Source organism: Phacochoerus africanus, chromosome 8, assembly GCF_016906955.1.
Source record: "Phacochoerus africanus isolate WHEZ1 chromosome 8, ROS_Pafr_v1, whole genome shotgun sequence".
NCBI classification, from domain to species: domain Eukaryota; kingdom Metazoa; phylum Chordata; class Mammalia; order Artiodactyla; family Suidae; genus Phacochoerus; species Phacochoerus africanus.
Window position 1 is genome coordinate 129,194,493 of NC_062551.1, and position 19,015 is coordinate 129,213,507.

Genomic DNA, 19,015 nt, shown 5'->3' on the forward strand with positions numbered 1-19,015 from the left:
AGGCCTAATAAGAAAAAACTCTCAGTTTTTAATGTGGGCAACAGATTTGAACACATATTTCTCTGAAGTAGATACATAAATGGTTTTATAAGAACATGAAAATATACTCAATGTCATCAATCACAGGGAAAGACAAACTGATAAATAAGAGGTCCCATTGTGGCTCAGCGGTAATGAACCCAACTAGTATCCATGAGGACCTGGGATCTGTCTCTGGCCTCTCTCAGTGGGTTGGAGATCCGGCATGCAGTGAGCTGTGGTGTAGGTTGCAGATGTGGCTCAGATCTGGTATTGCTGTGGCTGTGGTGTAGGCCAGCAGCTACAGCTCCAGTTGGATCCTTGGCCTGGGAACTTCCATTTGCCACAGGTGTTGCCCTAAAAAGACAAAAAAACTGGGAAAAAAAAATTGAAAAAAACAAAAAACAATGCACATGCACCAGAATGGCTAAAATCAAAAAGACTGATGATACCAAGTATTAACGAGAATGTGAAGAAAGTATAACCCTTCCACACTGCTAATGGGAATGTAAAATAGTAAAGCCACTTAGGAAAACAATTTGGAAATTTATTTTCCAAATTGACAATTTGGAAAATCAGATAAACGTAAACTTAACCATATGACCCAGCAATTCTACCCCTTGATATCAACTCAAGAGAAATGAAAGCATGTCTATCTAGTCTTACATGCAAATAATTATAGCAATATTATCCAAATAAAACAAAAACCGGCAACAATCCTTAATATTCATCAATTGCTGAATGGATAAACAAAATGTGCTATATCTATACAACATAGTATAATTCAGTAATAAAAAGAACCAGCTATTGATATGTTCTATAACAGGGATAAACCTCAAACACATTATTCTTAGTTCAAGAAGCCATAAACATTACATATTGTATAATTCCATTTACATAAAACATCCAGAGAAGGAAATCTGTAGGGATAGAAAACAGATTAGTGTTTGCCTGAGGTTGAGCTGAAAATGGGGACTGAATGCAAAAGAGTCCAAAAAAAATGGTGGGAGTAATGAAAATGTTCTAAAACTGCGTTGTGATGACTGCACAACTCTTTAGATTTATTTTTTAATTTTTTAATTTTTATTATTTTTCTTTTATTAGGTTTATTAATAAACACTGAGTTGTACACTTATAATGAGCTAGCCTTATGGCATGTACATTATATTTTTATTTTTTAAAAAGTTGTCAAGTACTTCTTTATGTAGAGATAATGTGCAGCAGATCTTATTTGCTGTGGGAAGAATCACTTCAGTGGATAACTTAATTGTGTAAATTTAAGGCTAGGAGACATCCATTATCTTGGGGGAATGATCTAAAGAAACTCTTTTTGTCTTTTTAGGGCTGCACCCACAGCATATGGAGGTTCCCAGGCTAGGGGTCTAAGAGGAGCTGTAGCTGCCAGCCTACGACACAGCCACAGCAACGCCAGATCTGAGCCTTGTCTGGGACCTACACCACAGCTCAGGGCAATGCTGGATCCTTAATCCACTGAGCGGGGCCAGGGATCCAACATGCATTCTCATGGATACTAGTTAGATTCGTTTCTGCTGAGCCACAACAGGAACTCCATGAAACACTTTGGAACTTGGTAAAGGTTGTTCCTTCTTAATAACCTATGGTAAAGAGAACTAATGAAAGGGAAGGAAGGAAGTAGATCTGTGTGAGGTCCTGCTCACAGCACAGGGAACTATATTCAAATGTGTGATGGAACATGATGGAAGACAATATGAGTCAAAGAATATATATGTATACTTGATAATATATATCATTTTTCTATATAGCAGAAATTGACAAACATTGTAAATCAACTATAATAAAAAATTTAAAAAATAAAGCAGGAATTTAAAGGGAGGGATCAAAACTTAGACCCTAGTCTTTCCAAGGTTCAGAATTACCTGAATTTCTTTCCTCAATTTTAGTGATAGTATAGGTGGCCCATGAGTAGGAAGGCACACTAAATAAGCTTTATCAAAGAAGAAAGGAGAATGTGGTGATGCAGGCTCATGCTGGAGGCTCTGCAGGCCAAATTCAAGTGCATACAGAAGACAGGTAGGTAAAACAACAGAAGTAGTAAAGTAGTGAAAGCTAGAGCAAGTCAGACAGTATAAATCCTAAGGAGAATAGTTATTCAGTGCTGCCTATTTGTTCTCATGTGGGAATAAGAGGCCACTGTTTTCAAATGGTTCAAGAATATGGAAATCCAGATATTAATATGAAATATCTTGTTTTAAACCCATTGTATATTTATATATAAATAATGGTATCAGATTCAATTATTTAAAAATATCATGAGGACTAAACAAATCATATCTGCGAACTACACTGGGTCACAGACAACCAGTTGCTATCCCTAGAAAGATGTTCAAGAAAGGAAGGCTGATTTTGGCACAGTGTAGGGATGGGTTGAAAGCCCACATTCAACCTGGCATGAAGGTAGGATAACTAATCATATAAGTATAAATTAAGGAAACTAACTCGATATAAACCTTGAATGAGTATTAACACTTGAAAAGGGTGGATCATCTTCCCATTAAGAATCAGTGTCTCCACAAGGAGACACCCTCCCATTAAGAATCAGGCCTCCATAAGTATCAGTGGCATCAAGAGCAAGGATATGTCAAATTCTTTGGGACCAGTTTAAACCATGAAACTATGTAGCAGTGGCAAAGTCAATAGGAGCCGAAAATGAGATTACCAGCTTATATACTAATCAAAATACCCATCTCTTTCTTCATCCAACCTTTGGAAAGATTAGCCTCTCTGGAATGAGTAAACTCCCAAAAGTTTAGCAATACTTGAAAGGAGCTGGAAGAAGATACTAAGAAAAGAGCTACTTAGAAGTCCTGCTAATTTAAGTAGATGGGTACAAGTAAGTGATTAATATCAAAGATGAGACTTAATTTGTATCCCAAGTGGACTATACTTGTTACCCAACCATAATCAGACCCCAGAGCTAAAAAGCAGCCATTGTTTTTAGGACATGCGAGTAATATTCACTTCTTCGGAAAACGCGTCATTCTTCCATTTTTGACTTATTACCTCTTTTTGGATGACATCCTATTTTCAAAGTTCTTTGACCAGACTATTGATCTTCTGGGTACTCGAATATGCACTATGTATCTGCAACTAACACAAAGCCTCAGACACAAATCTTTGCTATAGGACCCAGAGACCTGTTTTTCTTACACACATATAGAACAATTTCAAGAGTGGTGATTAAAAGCATGGGCTTTGGAGCTAGACTGCCTGGGTTCAAATTTTATCTATTGTTTTTGTTACCATGGAGAAATTACTTTAACTCAATGTGTTCCAGTTGCTTCATCTGTAAGAATATGTGAATAATAACAGTACCTATTTTACTGTTTTTTAAAAGGATTATATAAACTAATATATGCAATGTGCTTAGAACAATGCCTGACAGATAGTAAATAAAAGTTTCATGTGATAATTTTTATGACAATATTCCACCCAGGAAATGTGGGAGTGAAGTGGTATGAGTCATTGCTATACTGCACAATCAGAATTAGAAGATGTACTTTATAATATGACTGAATCTCCAACCTGAGTAGATTATACTGTGTGACAACCAAAGATGATGAATGCTCTATTCAGCAACTAAAAATGTCTCTCAGGCCATTTGCCACTAATAGCTGACAATTTTGAAAAGTGGAAGAAATCTGATAAACATCAATAATAAATAAAAGTAAAGCCCTAAAATGGTTTTAACATTTCTTTAAATTTGTCTTAAAAATATAAAAATAATGATATGCACAAAGACTTAACCACAAGGATGTTTATCACAGCATTTTTAAATAATAGTAAGAAATTAAAAACAATCTAGATGGCTAGTGATTGTTTAAATAAATTGTGATGCATCCTTAGGACTGAATACAAAACAGCCATCTTAAAGATACTATAGAACAATTTTTATGATAAGGAAAAATGTTATGAAACACTATACTGAGAGATCCAAGTTTAAGAGCAGGTGGAAATGTGTACGTATGCACAAAATAAATTATGTAGATAAAGTTAATGGTGATTATCTTTTGGTGGGAATTATGTATGATTTTTACTTTTTTCTTTGTTCTTTTGAATGGTTTGCAAATTTTCTCCAATGAAGACATCCCCACATACTATTTGGTAATCAGATTAAAATGTTATTAGGAAAAAAGTATTTCTCAAGCTTTAATGTGCATACGAATCAGGTGGGTAATCTTGTTAAAATGTAGATTCTGACTCAGTAGGTCACTTCACACCTGTCAGAATGGCCATCACCAAAAAAATAGACAAATAACAAATGTTGGAGGGATGTGGGGAAAAGGGCACTGTGGTAATCTGTTGGTGGGAATGTAAATTGGTGCAGCCACTATGGAAAGCAGTATAGAAGTTCCTCTAAAAACCAAAAATAGAACCACCGTATGATCCAGCAAGTTCACTCCTGGGTATGTATTTAGAAAAAACAAAAATACTAATTCTAAAAGACATATGCACTCCAATGTTCATACTAGCACTATTTATAATAGCCAAGACATGGAAGCAACCCAAATGCCCATCAACAGACAACTGGATTAAGAATATGCAGTACGCATGCGCGCGCGCAATGAAATAATACTTGGCCATAAAAGCCAAGCAACATGTGCAGCAACATGGATGGACCTAGAGAATACTAGGCTTAGTGAAATAGAGCAAGAAAAATACTAGGTGACATCACTTATATGTGGAACCTAAAAAATAATACAAATATATTTTGTATATTCTGTATATACAAAACAGAAACAGACTAAGACGCAGAAAACAAACTTGTGGTTACTAGAGGGACAAAAAAAGGGGTGGGGGACAAATTAGGAATATGGGATTAACATATACCAACTACTATATATGATAAGCAACAAGGATTTACTATATAGCACAGAGAATTATACCCATTATCTTGTAATAACCTATAATGGAACAGAATCTGCAAAAATACTGAATCATTATGCTATACACCTGAAATTAAAACAACACTGTATTTCAACTATACTTCAATTAAAAAAAAAAAAGCTACTGAAAAAAGTATTAGTTCTAATTAAGTGCCCAGCTCCAATAGAAAATGTACAGCAGCTACTACCTTTCTGTGTAGTAGAATAAGCACATTAACCTTTCCTGCATTGTGCTAGTTAAAATTCTTTAGGCTCTTTTAACAAAGACCACATTATACATTATTTCTCATTTTAAAAAACTGCACTGATTCCCCATTAATTATTAGAATGTAGTCCAAAATTCTGAATATGTAACAAAGCTTTCAGAGATCAAATCCACATTCTATAGTATCTCATTATATCTTTCAGATAGTATCTCATTATATCTTTTAAGTAAATTCTAAATATCCATATTTTCATATATATGTGTGTGTTATACTCTTATAATAAAATAACCTGTTTCTCCTCCTCTGAGTCTCAAAACTTCAATTCTTTCTTCAATATACTTGAAGGCCCCATCTTCTCTTTAGTGCTAATTTCTTCTTATACTAAGCTCCCACAGTAAGCTACTTAAATATTTTTAAGCAACCATTTCACTATTCCTTGAATATTATGTTATCTGTATGTTTACTCTTCCTACTGTTTTTCAGATCTTATGTCTTTCCAGAGCCTTCTTGATAGGCTACAATATTGTAAATCCTCAAAAATGTTTGCTGAGTAAAAACTGATTACTACCAAGATGCCTATGGAATAGTTAAAGATGAAAAAAGTAGATAAAAAGATAATGTGACAGGTCTTTTAGCTTTGAAGTCATAATGATACAGATTTAGTGGAGGATAATTTGAGAAAAAGAATGTGTGTGTGTGTGTGAGAGAGAGAGAGAGTGACTGGGTCATTTTGCTGTACAGTAGAAAACTGATGGAACACTGTAAACCAGCCATGACGTAAGAAATAAAAATCATTAAAAAAAAAGAAATAAGCATGGAAGTGAATTATCTTAAAGACAGTGTATTTGGAAAGGTAAAACTGACTAGATAAAGTAGTCTATTATAACCTGTTTAGCTTTGATTTTACCTGAAGAAATCCATATACAAAATTACTTATTTGTTCAATATAGTATTTAACTCTAAGCTTCACTAATACGGATTTGTATCTGTTGGAGAAATAGCCTGTCAATTCACGAGAAAGGAGAATAGGTAAAGTGTTTGATGGTATTCATCTATTCAGTCCTTCAAATATTGTAATTAAACATTTACTAAATGTCTAATGTCCAAGATTTAAAATGTGCAAAACTTCCATCAATTTCAGCATTGTGTAATTCAACACACCATTTATGATCAAAGGAATATTTAAAAGCCAACCATAATAAATTTGCTAGAAAAAAACCTCGAATGTCAATATTCCCATCTCCACGATGAGAATAAAAAGCAGAATTCCTTCGTGTTTTTGTTTTGAATTTCATGTATTTATGTGTGGACGGAATCAGCTGTTAAATATTTATGTTCTCAAATAGGAATTTGTTACTTAATTTAATAGTAAAAGATAAAATGCATGTAAGGCACCTGGAAGCCACTATGTGGCCTTTTTTCTGTATTTCTTCCTCTATTTCATGTCACCACAGAAGAAACTTGGATTAAAATTATTAAATTTCACACATTCCTAAATTGGTAATTAATCTTTACTCAATAGTTCACAAACCTAATTTTTTATAAAATTGCATGTAGTTTCTGTATTTAGTTGATTTCTTAAATAGTACTTTTTGAATTAGCATAATCAGAGAGCTTATTATCAGGAGATAATACATTCCTTTTTCTTGTCAAACAAGTCAATGAAAGCAAACTGCTTTAAGTAGCTTTCAAGAATGTGGCTTGTACGAAAACTTCATATAGTCATAACTTCTTCCATAATTCACACTACGAATGAATAAAAACTTGTGTTTTCACCACAAAAACTAACCTTGGAATTTTGAAACAAAAGGATTCCTCTGTTTCTGTTGTATCTGTTTTTTCCTTTGTATCAACACATTCCATAGAAGGAAACTAAAACTTCATGCTTACCATACTTATCACTAGATATATAAAGTTATTGTGTCTGTTTTGATATTTTAGGATATGAAAGAGAATGTGGAAGAATGCTTGATTAATAAGCATTCAGTTACTCTAAGTATTCCCTATATCATGACTATTATTTGAATGGCTATCAGGTTTGAACCTAATTTCACTGTGTACAATGATCCTATTTATTTTATTTTGAGACATCACAATAAAGAAAAATGTTAACAGCTTTTATCAGTCTGTTTTTTGGTCAAAAGAAATTCTAGCTCATATTTTTAATTGCTGGATTTTAAAACGTGTCTCAGAGAATGTGATAAGCCCCAACACATTTTAAAAATGGTGAGAGTATAGTTCAAACATAATTTTTAATCAATAAGTTCATGATGTTCATTTGAGATACATTTATTAAACACCCAATATTTGTAAGAACAGACATTAGCGAAACAGAAACTAATTTAGTACTGTCCTCATTCCTCATTGAATGTTCAATTAAAAGGTCCTTGAAATGCATAAAAATGTTTTCCAACAGGCCTTAGGAGGCAATTTAACAAAACAGGCAAGCAGAATGAATAGCAAATTTTTGTTGCATGGTAAACTTTAATAATGTACTACTGTTTCAATATTCAACAGTTCATTATTTTGAAGATATTTGAGGTTCCTTATCCAACACCTTGCAGTAGAGTAAGGATAATTATAATCAAAACCTCTAGAGTAAAAAAAAAAATTGTACAAATATATGTTCATTACTTTCTCCCTAAAATAGCTTGAAAAAGATAAAAAAATTCTGATGCAGTAAAAAAAAAAATTCAAATAAGTTTCAGTGGAACTATGAAGGTACTATATAAACCAAGGAGTCAATTTTGTAAGCCATTCTTGGTTTTTTGACTGCTTTTTTTAAACTGAGTTTTCTTCCTTAATTGCAGTGGACTATATATATAAACAGAAAGAAGCAAAACCTAGTTCTATCTGGTGATCGAATACACTAAAAAGGGCAAGAAATATTTTCTTTAATCAGAGTAACAAAAATACCTTGGGGAGGGTTCAAGGTGAAATGTGGAATGGTGGCACTGATATTGTTTACATGTGAAATTTATCCTTTAAAGTACATGTCACAAAAAATTATTACATATCACTATTTCAGCAAAGCAGTAAGTTCAAACATTTTAACATGCCTGGAAAGAATGTGATGCATGAATAAACAACTTCCCCCATATGAAAGCTTTTGATATTTATAAAAGATATTTATAACATTATAAGTACCAAAAAATCATGCTACCCATGCTTTCATATTAGAAATAATGTTTATAAAACTGAAGTTACTTTTCCACATGCATTTAAAAATAAAAAATGGCACTCACGATAAATTTTTAATTATTATTTCAAGAATTTTTTCCTTTTTGAATTTTAAGACATAAATCCAAGATATTTTAAAAAAATAAACTGAAAATTTTTTCTTAAATGTAGGTATTTCACTTGTACATAAGAACAAAAACAAAAAAATCCCAAACAGCAACATACACTAGATATGATGTAAGAATTTTGTAGAAAAATTTCCCACTGATATTCAACTTAAATAGTCATATTTAAAAGGAAACAATGCACTATGTGATTCAGCTCAACCTAGAATCAAGTTTTTGTGGATTTTTTCAACTTCATCTTGCAAAATATCCTTGTATAAATCACAAAAAGGCAAAAAAAAAAAAAAACCCAAAACCCAAAGTTCTCCATTTGATTCTAAAACTCCAATTAGTATTTTAGCTTCTACTTACAATGTACCATGAAAACAAAACAAAACAAAACTTACTTGATCTGTCCCATAAGACAGTATGTTCAGAGAAATGAAGGCTGTCATTTTCCAGAGTTGTTTTCTGATCATGTGCAGTACCTTTGGAGTGTCTATGAAATAATCGGCTGGCAAAACCTTCCAATTTTTGAAGTGCAGTTGTACCTGTACACTGGTTACAGGGTAGTTCTCTATAAGCTGCCATTCATGTGCATTTACACTTAACTTAAAGTAACTGAAAATATTCTCAGGAGGAGCTCAACAACTTCTTACACAGAAGCTAAGAGCTATGCATGTGTCCAACTTCCTGTTTGCAGGGTATTCAAACCACTACTGCTGTTCTGTTTCCTGTTAATATAAAACAGCACATTACCGAGCCTCTCAGCAAAACTCTTCATCTCAACTGAGCTGAAGATTTTAAAGACCTGAAATATCATCCTAAAAGGCTCTACGTTTAAGAGTGTTTTATATTAATACACAGTTACTGAGACTATTAAATATAAAGTTTTGTTATAGATAGTAAACTAAATATTTTTTTTTAAAAAGAACACTAGTTAAATATGTATTACAACTCTGTAAACATCTGAAGGCCAAATCACTCTCCAAATATATGTTACAAATGTTTTTTTTTTCTTTCCAAGAAATCCGCTATAGATTTTATGAATCCTTATAAGTAGTTAACTTTCCACTGAAAACTGGTATGGAATGGATATTATAAAACACTTGCAAAACAAATTTATAACATAACTTTCAAGTTAAAAAATCTGAACTAGCACTTAAAAAAAGAACTCAATGCTGCTAATCCACTGACTTAAATCTAATATATACAGGAACTACAGAAACTTAGTATGTCATTATTATTCATCAAACATAATCTGACAGGTGCCTATCAGCAGTACACTTTAAAACATTCCAAAATTTTTTTAAAAAAGATTAAAATTATATAAAATCAGCCACAGTAAGAAATTTCAATTAAGAGGAAAAAAAATCCTTCTAATTGTCTGAGACATGTTAATTTTTAAGTTTAACACTAAGGACTACTGCTCACCTATCCCCTGATTTAGAGAGTTTTACTTGGAAAAAGCTGTTCTGGTTAAAGCAAATTGTCCATTTATAGGAAAAAAGTAACATGTGACATTTAACAATGATTTGGAGTACCTGCCTTCTCATAGTAATTAAAGGATGAGAAATTTCTCTTTGGAAGCTTTAAATAAGGGAAAGAAGGATGGATGGATGGATGGATGGATGGATGGATGGATGGAAAGAAGGAAGGAAGGTACGGAGGGAGAGAGGGATTTAAAAAAATCTATCTAGAAAGATCTTGGTCTAGATTTCCTGCCTACTGCTTAAAAAATAAATATAAGCATTAACAATAAATACAATAAATAGGAATAATAATGTAATCAAATAGGACACACAACACACATGCACCTAGGAAACACTGACTAATGAATTTTGTCAAATAACAGCTCATTTGTGTACATTTTTTTTGTGTAATAAAATTAGCATCAATCTAAACAAAGAGGCAACTGTACCTGTAAGACCAAACTTCTTAAATTTGTGGCTTTCTGATAAATGTGTTATATAATAATAATTTATTAACATCTGACTTTGCACCAGACATTGAATAGGTGTCTACAATCTTTAGTAAACATCTGCAGAGTATGAACTGACTCTGTATGAGCATAAGTAGATAAAATTCCTGAATTCTTTGACTTGCTCTCTTGGAAGAAATTCTATTCATCCTTAAGGCTCATCTCTTCAATGACGTTTCCCACATACTTCCTAGAAAAATAAACTGCTCTCTCTCCTGTTTCCAATGATCTTATAATTTTATGTTAAAATCTGCTGCTTACAAATGTCTCAAATTGTGAGTTACTTGAATTCATAAATACAATGAATGTATTACATACTCAATATACATTGAAGTATTCATTCATTTTTAATAAATCAAAGGTCTAAGTAGAATCAAACATTTGAAAATGTTTTAATTTTATGAGAGGACTATATTTGTAAATTACCCAACAATCACCTAGTTGTTCATATACAGAGTTAACAGAAATAAAAGTGATGCCATTTAACTTTTTTCTCCATATTCAGTCAGCTACTAAATTTTACTCAGTCTTTGAGTTTCATTTTTATTAGTGCAAATGTGGATTTCTAAAATAACTTGTCTTCTCTACTTCTAGCTAATCCTTTCAGTCGTCTCTGACATATTAACCTCCCCCAAATATCACACTCATATATTCCTTTGCCAAAAGCACAAAACTAATCTCATATTTCAGGCCCATTATTCATTTTTAACACGTCTAGACTTATATTCAGTGTTACTTGACTTAGTACAGATATTCCAGATTTCTAATTAGAACACTAAGATTAACTTATTTAAATCAATGTATAATAAGCCTTATAAAAATTACTAGAGCAAAAAAAAAGGAGATGGAGGGGAGGAGGATAAATTAAGCTTCACTAGATGAGAATCTAGAAAACACTACACTTGAAATTTGTGTATTTTCTTCAATAAAACAGGTTTTTATTTGTTACAAAATCCTTATAGAAAGTAGAATCTTCAGTCTTTATAGCAATATTTCTATATATGATGTGACCAGAAGCTATTGCTATGAAAGTACTTAGGCAGTTTGATTTTCATTAAAAAGAACTCTACTGGCATCTACTGCTAGAAAGAAACACTACATCTTTAACTATTACAGAATTCCTTCTTAATTCAAGTTAATCTTAAGAAGCACATAGCTTGTTAATCTTCCTGATGATATTTTCAGAAATTTAATCTGTACTAAGATGTTTAGCCTTGTACCCAATATTTGCCGTAAACATCTTATATTCTGATAGTTTACATAATGAATGATAATAAAACTAGAGTAATTTTGAAGTTATAGAGTCCTTACTATTCACTCAGCATTGAATGTAGAAATTATAACAATTTTCAGAGTTGAACTTCCTTTGACTGCAATAAGTATTACAAAATATTGGTTTCTTTTTTATGTTTAATAATTGTAATGATACCTTACATTAACAAGCAATTTACAATATGGTTTCCATTGGCTCATCAGATCTTTACAAATGAAAAGCAGGACAGGTATTACTATCCCTATTTTAAGATGTGAAAACAAACTTATAAATATTAAGTGACTTGCCCAAATTCACCTACATCTTATACCTCCTACATCAAGGCTCCTTTGAACTGAACAATAATTACTGCCAGTAAAGATGTTTTCAAATCCAATATTTTTCAAACAAGGTTGGGGAAGTATGGGTAAAAGGACAGTAGGTGGTGGGACTAGTTCTTGGATATACTGTCCAGGGTCTGAGAATTCGTTCGGAGGATGTTTTCACTTAGATAGTCACCTTATATCTACGTAATTTCACTGTCAACATTTATGTTTACAATTATGTTGGGGCCAAGTAGAACTAAGTATTTTAGAGTTTGAAGGTTAAAGAAAAAAAAATGGAAGCATTTGATATGTAAATAATGTATTTGCTCCATGTGGAGGGCAAATGATATGACCATGACCCCTGCTATTCAAATAAAGGCTTTAGATTTGGGATTAACACACTACTGTACATAAAACAGTCAACAAATACCTATTTTATAGCACAGGGAACTCTAAATATTCTGTAGTGACCAACATGGGAAAAAAATCTGAAAAAGAATGGATACCTGTATATGTATAACTGAATCACTTTGCTGTATATCTGAAACTAACATAGCATTGTAAATCAACTATACTCCGATATAAAATAAAAATTAAATTTAAAAATTAAACAAAAAATAGTTTTGCCTTTCCCAAAATGTTATAAATGGATTCATTTAAGGCTTGGCTCTTTCATTTAGCACAGCATAAAAACTGAGGTTTATTCATGCTATGTTTCAACAGTTTACTAATTTTTATTGAATAGTATTCAACTATAAGTGTGGATTTACCATAATTTATAAATCCATTTACAACTGCCTTTGCACCTTTCACAAAAATCAATTAACCATTATTTGTGTGGGTCTATTCTGGAAATTCTATTTTGTCTTACTGATCTATGTGTCAAGTCTTTCATCAATACCATATTGTGTTGGTTTCTATAGCTTTTCAGTAAGTATTAAAATCTGATTATGTAAATCTTCCAACACTTTCTTCTTGTTTTGGTTATTATACTTTAACTTTTCCACACAATTGTTAAAAGTTTATACAAAAATAATCTTGCTAGCACTTTACTGAGAATGGGTTTATTGAGAGAAATAACCATATTGAGTCTTTCAATCCACAATGACGTATCTTTTACTCATTCTGGTCTTTGATTTCTTTTATTACCGTCTTATAGTTTTCAGCATACAGATCTTAAACATTTTGTTAGACTTACACCTTATACTTAAGTATTATTTTGTTAAATTGGTGCTACTGTAAATGGTACCTGAAAGATGTTTACAATTGTTCATTTTAGTAGTTTAGTATATAGAAATATGACTTATTTTTATATACTAAACTTGTATACTGCAACCTTCCTACATTCATTTATTAACTGTAGGAGTCTTTTTCTTTTTGTAGATTTCTTGGGCTTTTCTATGTAGGCAATCATGTCTTTGAAGAGATACAGTTTTTGTTTTTCCTTTTTTAATCCCTATGTCTTTTACTTTTCCTGCCATATTGTGGTGGTCAGGCTTCCAGTAATATGTTAAAGCAGTGGTGAGAGGGGATACCCCTGTCTTATTCCCAATCTTGGGAAGAAAGTGTGCAATTATTCATCACTAATTATGGTGTTAGCTGTAGAAATGTTTTTGTAGATGCCCCCTACCAAAATGAAGTTTCCATGTATTCCCAGTTAGTGGAATGTTTTTATCTTAAGAGATGCTGAATTTTATCTAATACCTTTTCAGCATCTGTTGATATGATCATATGGTTTTACTTCTTTAGTCTGCTAATATGGCAGATTATAGTTATTAATTTTCAAATATTAAAAACAGCCTTGAATTCCCAGGATAAACACCTCTTGGTCTCTGTGTACTTTTCTTTTTATATATTGCTGGATTCAATTTACTAACATTTTATTGAAAATCTGTATATGTTTACAAGATAAACTGTCTTGAAATTTTATTTTTATGGACTATCCTGGTATGATTTTGGTATCAGGTTAAGGATGGCCTTATAAAATAAGTTGGGAAGTATTCCGTCTTTTAGTTTCTGGAAGAGACTGCAGGTAACTGGTGTGATTCCTGAAATGTTTGGTAGAATTTGTCAGGAAAATTATTTGGGCCAGTAGTTCTTTTTCGGAAGGCCACAAATACTAATTCAATTTCTGCAATAGATATAGTACTACTCAGTTACCTAATTCATTTTCAGTGCATATTGGTAGCATCAGTCTTTCCAAAAATGGTCTATTTCAAACAACTAGGTGTCAAAGTCATGAGAAAAGAACTGTTACAGATATCCTCTTACTACACTTTTAGTGCCTGTGGCATATGTAGTTAAGAGTTCCTCTCTCATTCCTTATGCTGGTAATTTGCATTTTCTCTTTATCTTGGTCAGTCCAGCTAGAGGATTCTAAGTTTCATTTAATTTTTCAAAGGACCATCTTTTTTTTGTAATTAATTTTCTCTATCATTTTTTTCTGTTTTCAACTTCATTAATTCCTGCTCTTATCTTTTCCCATTCCCACTACTTTCTTTGGGTTACTCCGGCTCTTTTTCTAGTTTCATAACATGGAAGTTTAGATTATATCATTTTTTCCGAGTTCCCGTCGTGGCGCAGTGGTTAACAAATCTGACTAGGTACCATGAGGTTGCAGGTTTGATCCCTGGCCTTGCTCAGTAGGTTAATGATCTGGCATTGCCCTGAGCTGTGGTGTAGGTTGTAGATGCGGCTCGGATCCCGCATTGCTGTGGCTCTGGTGCAGGCCTGTGGCTACAGCTCCAATTAGACCCCTAGCCTGGGAACCTCCATATGCCGTGGGAGCAGGCCTAGAAAAGGCGAAAAGCCAAAAAAAAAAAAGAATTTTAATTTTTTTTAAATATATAAGCTCACATCTATGTATTTCTCTCTGAGTAATGATTTAGGTACATCTGTCAAATTTTTACACATTGTATTTATATTTTCATGCAGTCCAAAAATATTTTCTAATTTCCTTTAAGACTTTATCTTTGACCCTGGACTGATTATTTATTTATTTTTAATTCAATGAATTTCATTACATTTATAGTTGTACAACCATCATCACAATGTAATTTTATATTTCCAAATCGCAGCCCATCACCCCCTCCAACCTGTTTCCTTTGGTAACCATAAGTTTTTCAAAGTCTGTGAGTCAGTTTCTGTTCTGCCAAGAAGTTCATTGTATCATTTTTTTAGATCCCACATATAAGTGACAGCATATCATGTTTGTGTCTCACTGTCTAACTTCACTTAGCTTGGTAATTTCTAGGTCCATCCACGTTGCTGCAAATGCCATTATTTCATTCCTTTGGCTGAGTAATATTCCATTGTGTATATGTACCACATTTTCTTTATCCCCTCCTTTGTCAATGGACATTTAGGTTAATTCCATGTCTTGGCTATTGCACATAGTACTGTAATAAACACTGGGGTACACATATCTTTTTGAGTCTTGGTTTTCTCTGGATAGATGCCCGGGAATAGGATTGCCAGATCATATGGTAATTCTATTTTTAGTTTTTTGAGGAATCTCCATACTGTTTTCACTAGTGGTTGCACCAATTTACCTTCCCACCAACAGTGTAAGAAGGTTCCCTTTTCTCTACACTCTCTCCAGCATTTATTGTTTGTAGATTTCTTGATGATGGCCATTCTGGCTGGTGTAAGGTGGTACCTCAGGGTAGTTTTAATTTGGATTTCTCTAATAATTAGTGATGCTGAACATCTTCTTATGGTTTTTTTTTTTTTTTTTTTTTTTTTTTTTGGCCATCTGTATGTCTTCTTGGGAGAACTGTCTTTTTAGATCTCCTGCCCATTTTTTGATGGAGTTGTTTTTGTTATTGAGCCAGGGGAGGTCTTTATATATTGTCAGTAGCTTCATTTGCAAATATTTTTTCCTATTCTGAGAATTTTCTTTTCCTTTTGCTTAGGGTCTCCTTTGCTGCACAAAAACTTTTAAGTTTAATCAGGTCCCACTTGTTTATTTTTGTTTTTAATTGTCATTACTCTAGGAGGTGGATTTGAGAAGATATTGCTGTGTTTTATGCCAGAGAGTATTCAGATTGTGATTTCCTCTAAGAGTTTTATACTATCAGGCCTTATATTCAGGTCTTTAATCCATTTTGAGTTTATTTTCATGTATGGTGTTAGGAAGTGTTCTAATTTCATTCTTTTATGTGTAGCTGTCCAGTTTTCCCAGAACCACTTACTGAAGGGACTGTCTTTGATTCACTGTATTTTCTTGCCTCCTTTGTCACAGATTAGTTGAACTTAGGTGCATAGGTTTAATTCTGGGCTTTCCAACTTGTTCCACTGATGTATATTTCTGTTTTTGTGCCAGTATCGTACGTGTTGATGACTGTAGCTTTGTAGTATTCTCTGAAGTTAGGGGACCTGATGCATCCAGTTCCATTTTTCTTTCTCAGGATTGCTTTGGCTATTCTGGGTCTTTTGTGCTTCCAAAAAAAAAACCTTAAAATATTTTGTTCTAGTTCTGTGATAAATGCCATTGGGAATTTGATAGGAATTGCACTGAATCTGTAGACTGCCTTGGGTAGTATAGTTATTTTGACCATACTGATTCTTCCCATGCAAGAGTATGTTTCCACCTGTTTGTGTTATCTTTGATTTTTTTCATCAGCATCTTATAGTTTTCAAAGCATAGATCTTTCATCTCTTTAGCTAGGTTTATTCCTAGGTATTTTATTCTTTTTGATGTGATGATAAATGGAATTGTTTCCCTAATTTCTCTTTCTGATCTTTATTGTTTTTTTTAATTTTTTGTCTTTTGTCTTTTTAGGGCCGCACCCACGGCATATGGAGGTTCCCAGGCTAGGGGTCTGATTGGAGCTGTAGCCACCAGCCTACGCCAGAGCCACAGCAACACCAGATCTGAGCCATGCCTGTGATCTACACCAGCTCACAGCAATGCCAGATCCTTAACTCACTAAGCGAGGCCAGGGATCGAATCTGCAACCTCATGTTTCCTGGTCGGATTCATTTCCACTGTGCCAGGATGGGAACTCCTGATCTTTATTGTTAATATATAGAAATGCAGTTGATTTCTGTGTATTAATTTGGTATCCTGCAACTTTACCAAATTCATTGGTGATCTCTAACAGTTTTCTGGAGCATCCTTAGGATTTTCTAGGTATAGCATCATGTCATCCTCAAACAGTGATAGTTTTATATCTTCCTCTCCAATTTGGATTCCTTTTCTTTCTTTTTCTTCTCTGATTGCTGTGGCTAGCACTTCCAAAACTGTTGAATAGCAGTGGTGAGAGTGCATATCCCTGTCTTTTTCCTGATCTTAGTGAGAATTCTTTCTTTTCGCCATTGAGAATGATGTTATTAGCTGTGAATTTTTCACATATGGACTTTATTATGTTGAGGTAGATTCCCTCTATGCTCACTTTCTGGAGGGTTTTTATCAGAAAGGAATGTTGGATTTTTTCAAAAGCTTTTTCTTCATCTACTCAGAGAATCATACGGTTTTATTCTTCAGTTTGTTAATGTGGTGTATCACACTGAATGATCTCTGGATACTGAAGAATCCTTGCATCCCTGGGATAAATCCCGCCTGATCATGCTATACAATCCTTTTAACTTACTGCTGGGTTGGGTTTGCTAGTACTGTTGAGGATTTTTGCATCTATGTTCATCAGTGATATTGGCCTCTAATTTTCTTTTTTTTGTGGTATCTTTGTCTGATTTTGGTATCTGATACCACATAGAATGAGTTTGGGATTGTTCCTTCCTCTGCAATTCTTTGGAATAGTTTCAGAAGGACAGGTGTTACAACTCTTCTCTAAATTTTTGATAGAATTCACCTATGAAGCCATCTGGTTCTGGACTTTTGTTTGTTGGAAGTTTTTTTATCAGTTTCCATTTCAGTACTATTGATTGGTCTGCTCATCTTTTCTATGTCATCTTGGTTTAGTCTTGGAACACTGTACTTTTGTAAGGATTTGTCCATTTTTTCTAGGTTGTCCATTTTACTGGCATACAGTTGCTTGTAGTAGTCTCTTATGACCCTTTGTATTTCTGTTGATGTATATTGTAACTTCTCCTTTTTCATTTCTAATTTTATTGACTCAACTCCTCTCTCTTCTTGGTGAGTCTGGCTAAGGGTTTATAAATTTTATTGATTTTTTCTGTTGTTTTCTTTGTTTCTATTGCATTTATTTCTGCTCTGATCTTTATGATTTCTTTCCTTCTACTCACTCTGAATTTTGTTTGCTCTTTCTCTAGTTGATTTAGGGGTAAGGTTACATTTTTGAGTTTGTGTTATTTCCTGAATTAGGCTGCTATTGCTATAAACATTGCTTAGAACTGCTTTTGCTGCACCCCCTTGGGTTTTGGATTGTTGTGTCCTTGTTTTCATTTGCTTCTGGGTATTTTTTTAATTTACTCTTTGATTTTTTTCAGCGATCCACTGGTTGTTAGGGAGCATGTTGTTTAGACTCCAGGTGTTTTTTTTTTTTTTGCTGTTTTTTCTTCTTGTTGATTTCTACTCTTATAGTTCTGTGATCAGAAAAGATGCTTGATATGATTTCAGTTTTCTTAAATTTGCTGAGGCTTGAAATCCAGACTGTGATCTATCCTAGAGAAAGTTCTGTGTGCAATTAGAAGAATGTGTATTCTGCTGCTTTTGGATGGAATATTCTATAAATATCTATTAAGTCCATCTGGTCTAATGCATCATTTAAGGCCTGTGCTTCCTTGTTGATTTTCTGTATGGATGATCTGTCCATTGATGTTAAGAGGGGTGCTGAAGTCCCCCGCTATTATTATGTTATGGTCAATTTCTCCTTTTAAGATTGTTAGCAGTTGCTTTTTTTTTCTTTTTGCCTTTTCTAGGGCTGCTTCCCGTGGCATATGGAGGTTCCCAAGCTAGGGGTCTAATCAGAGATGTAGCCACTGGCCTATACCAGAGCCATAGTAACGTGGGATCCAAGCCGCATCTGCAACCTGCACCACAGCTCATGGCAATGCCAGATCCTTAACCCACTGAGCAAGGGCAGGGATCGAACCTGCAAC

General features: G+C 33.4%; 1 protein-coding gene across 2 annotated transcripts in view; it reads right to left on the minus strand.

Moving 5' to 3' along the window:
• PRKACB (protein kinase cAMP-activated catalytic subunit beta) overlaps positions 1-19,015 on the minus strand; it is a 116,876-nt gene that overhangs the window by 62,990 nt on the left and 34,871 nt on the right. The window contains exon 1 of one of the 2 annotated variants that reach the window (XM_047794244.1): positions 8,841-9,124. The exons of the other annotated variant lie outside the window; for it this stretch is intronic. Coding sequence (XP_047650200.1) covers positions 8,841-9,024 — 184 coding nt within the window. The 5' untranslated portion in view covers positions 9,025-9,124. Of the gene's footprint in view, positions 1-8,840; positions 9,125-19,015 lie in introns of those variants that run through there. 2 annotated transcript variants of the gene reach the window in all.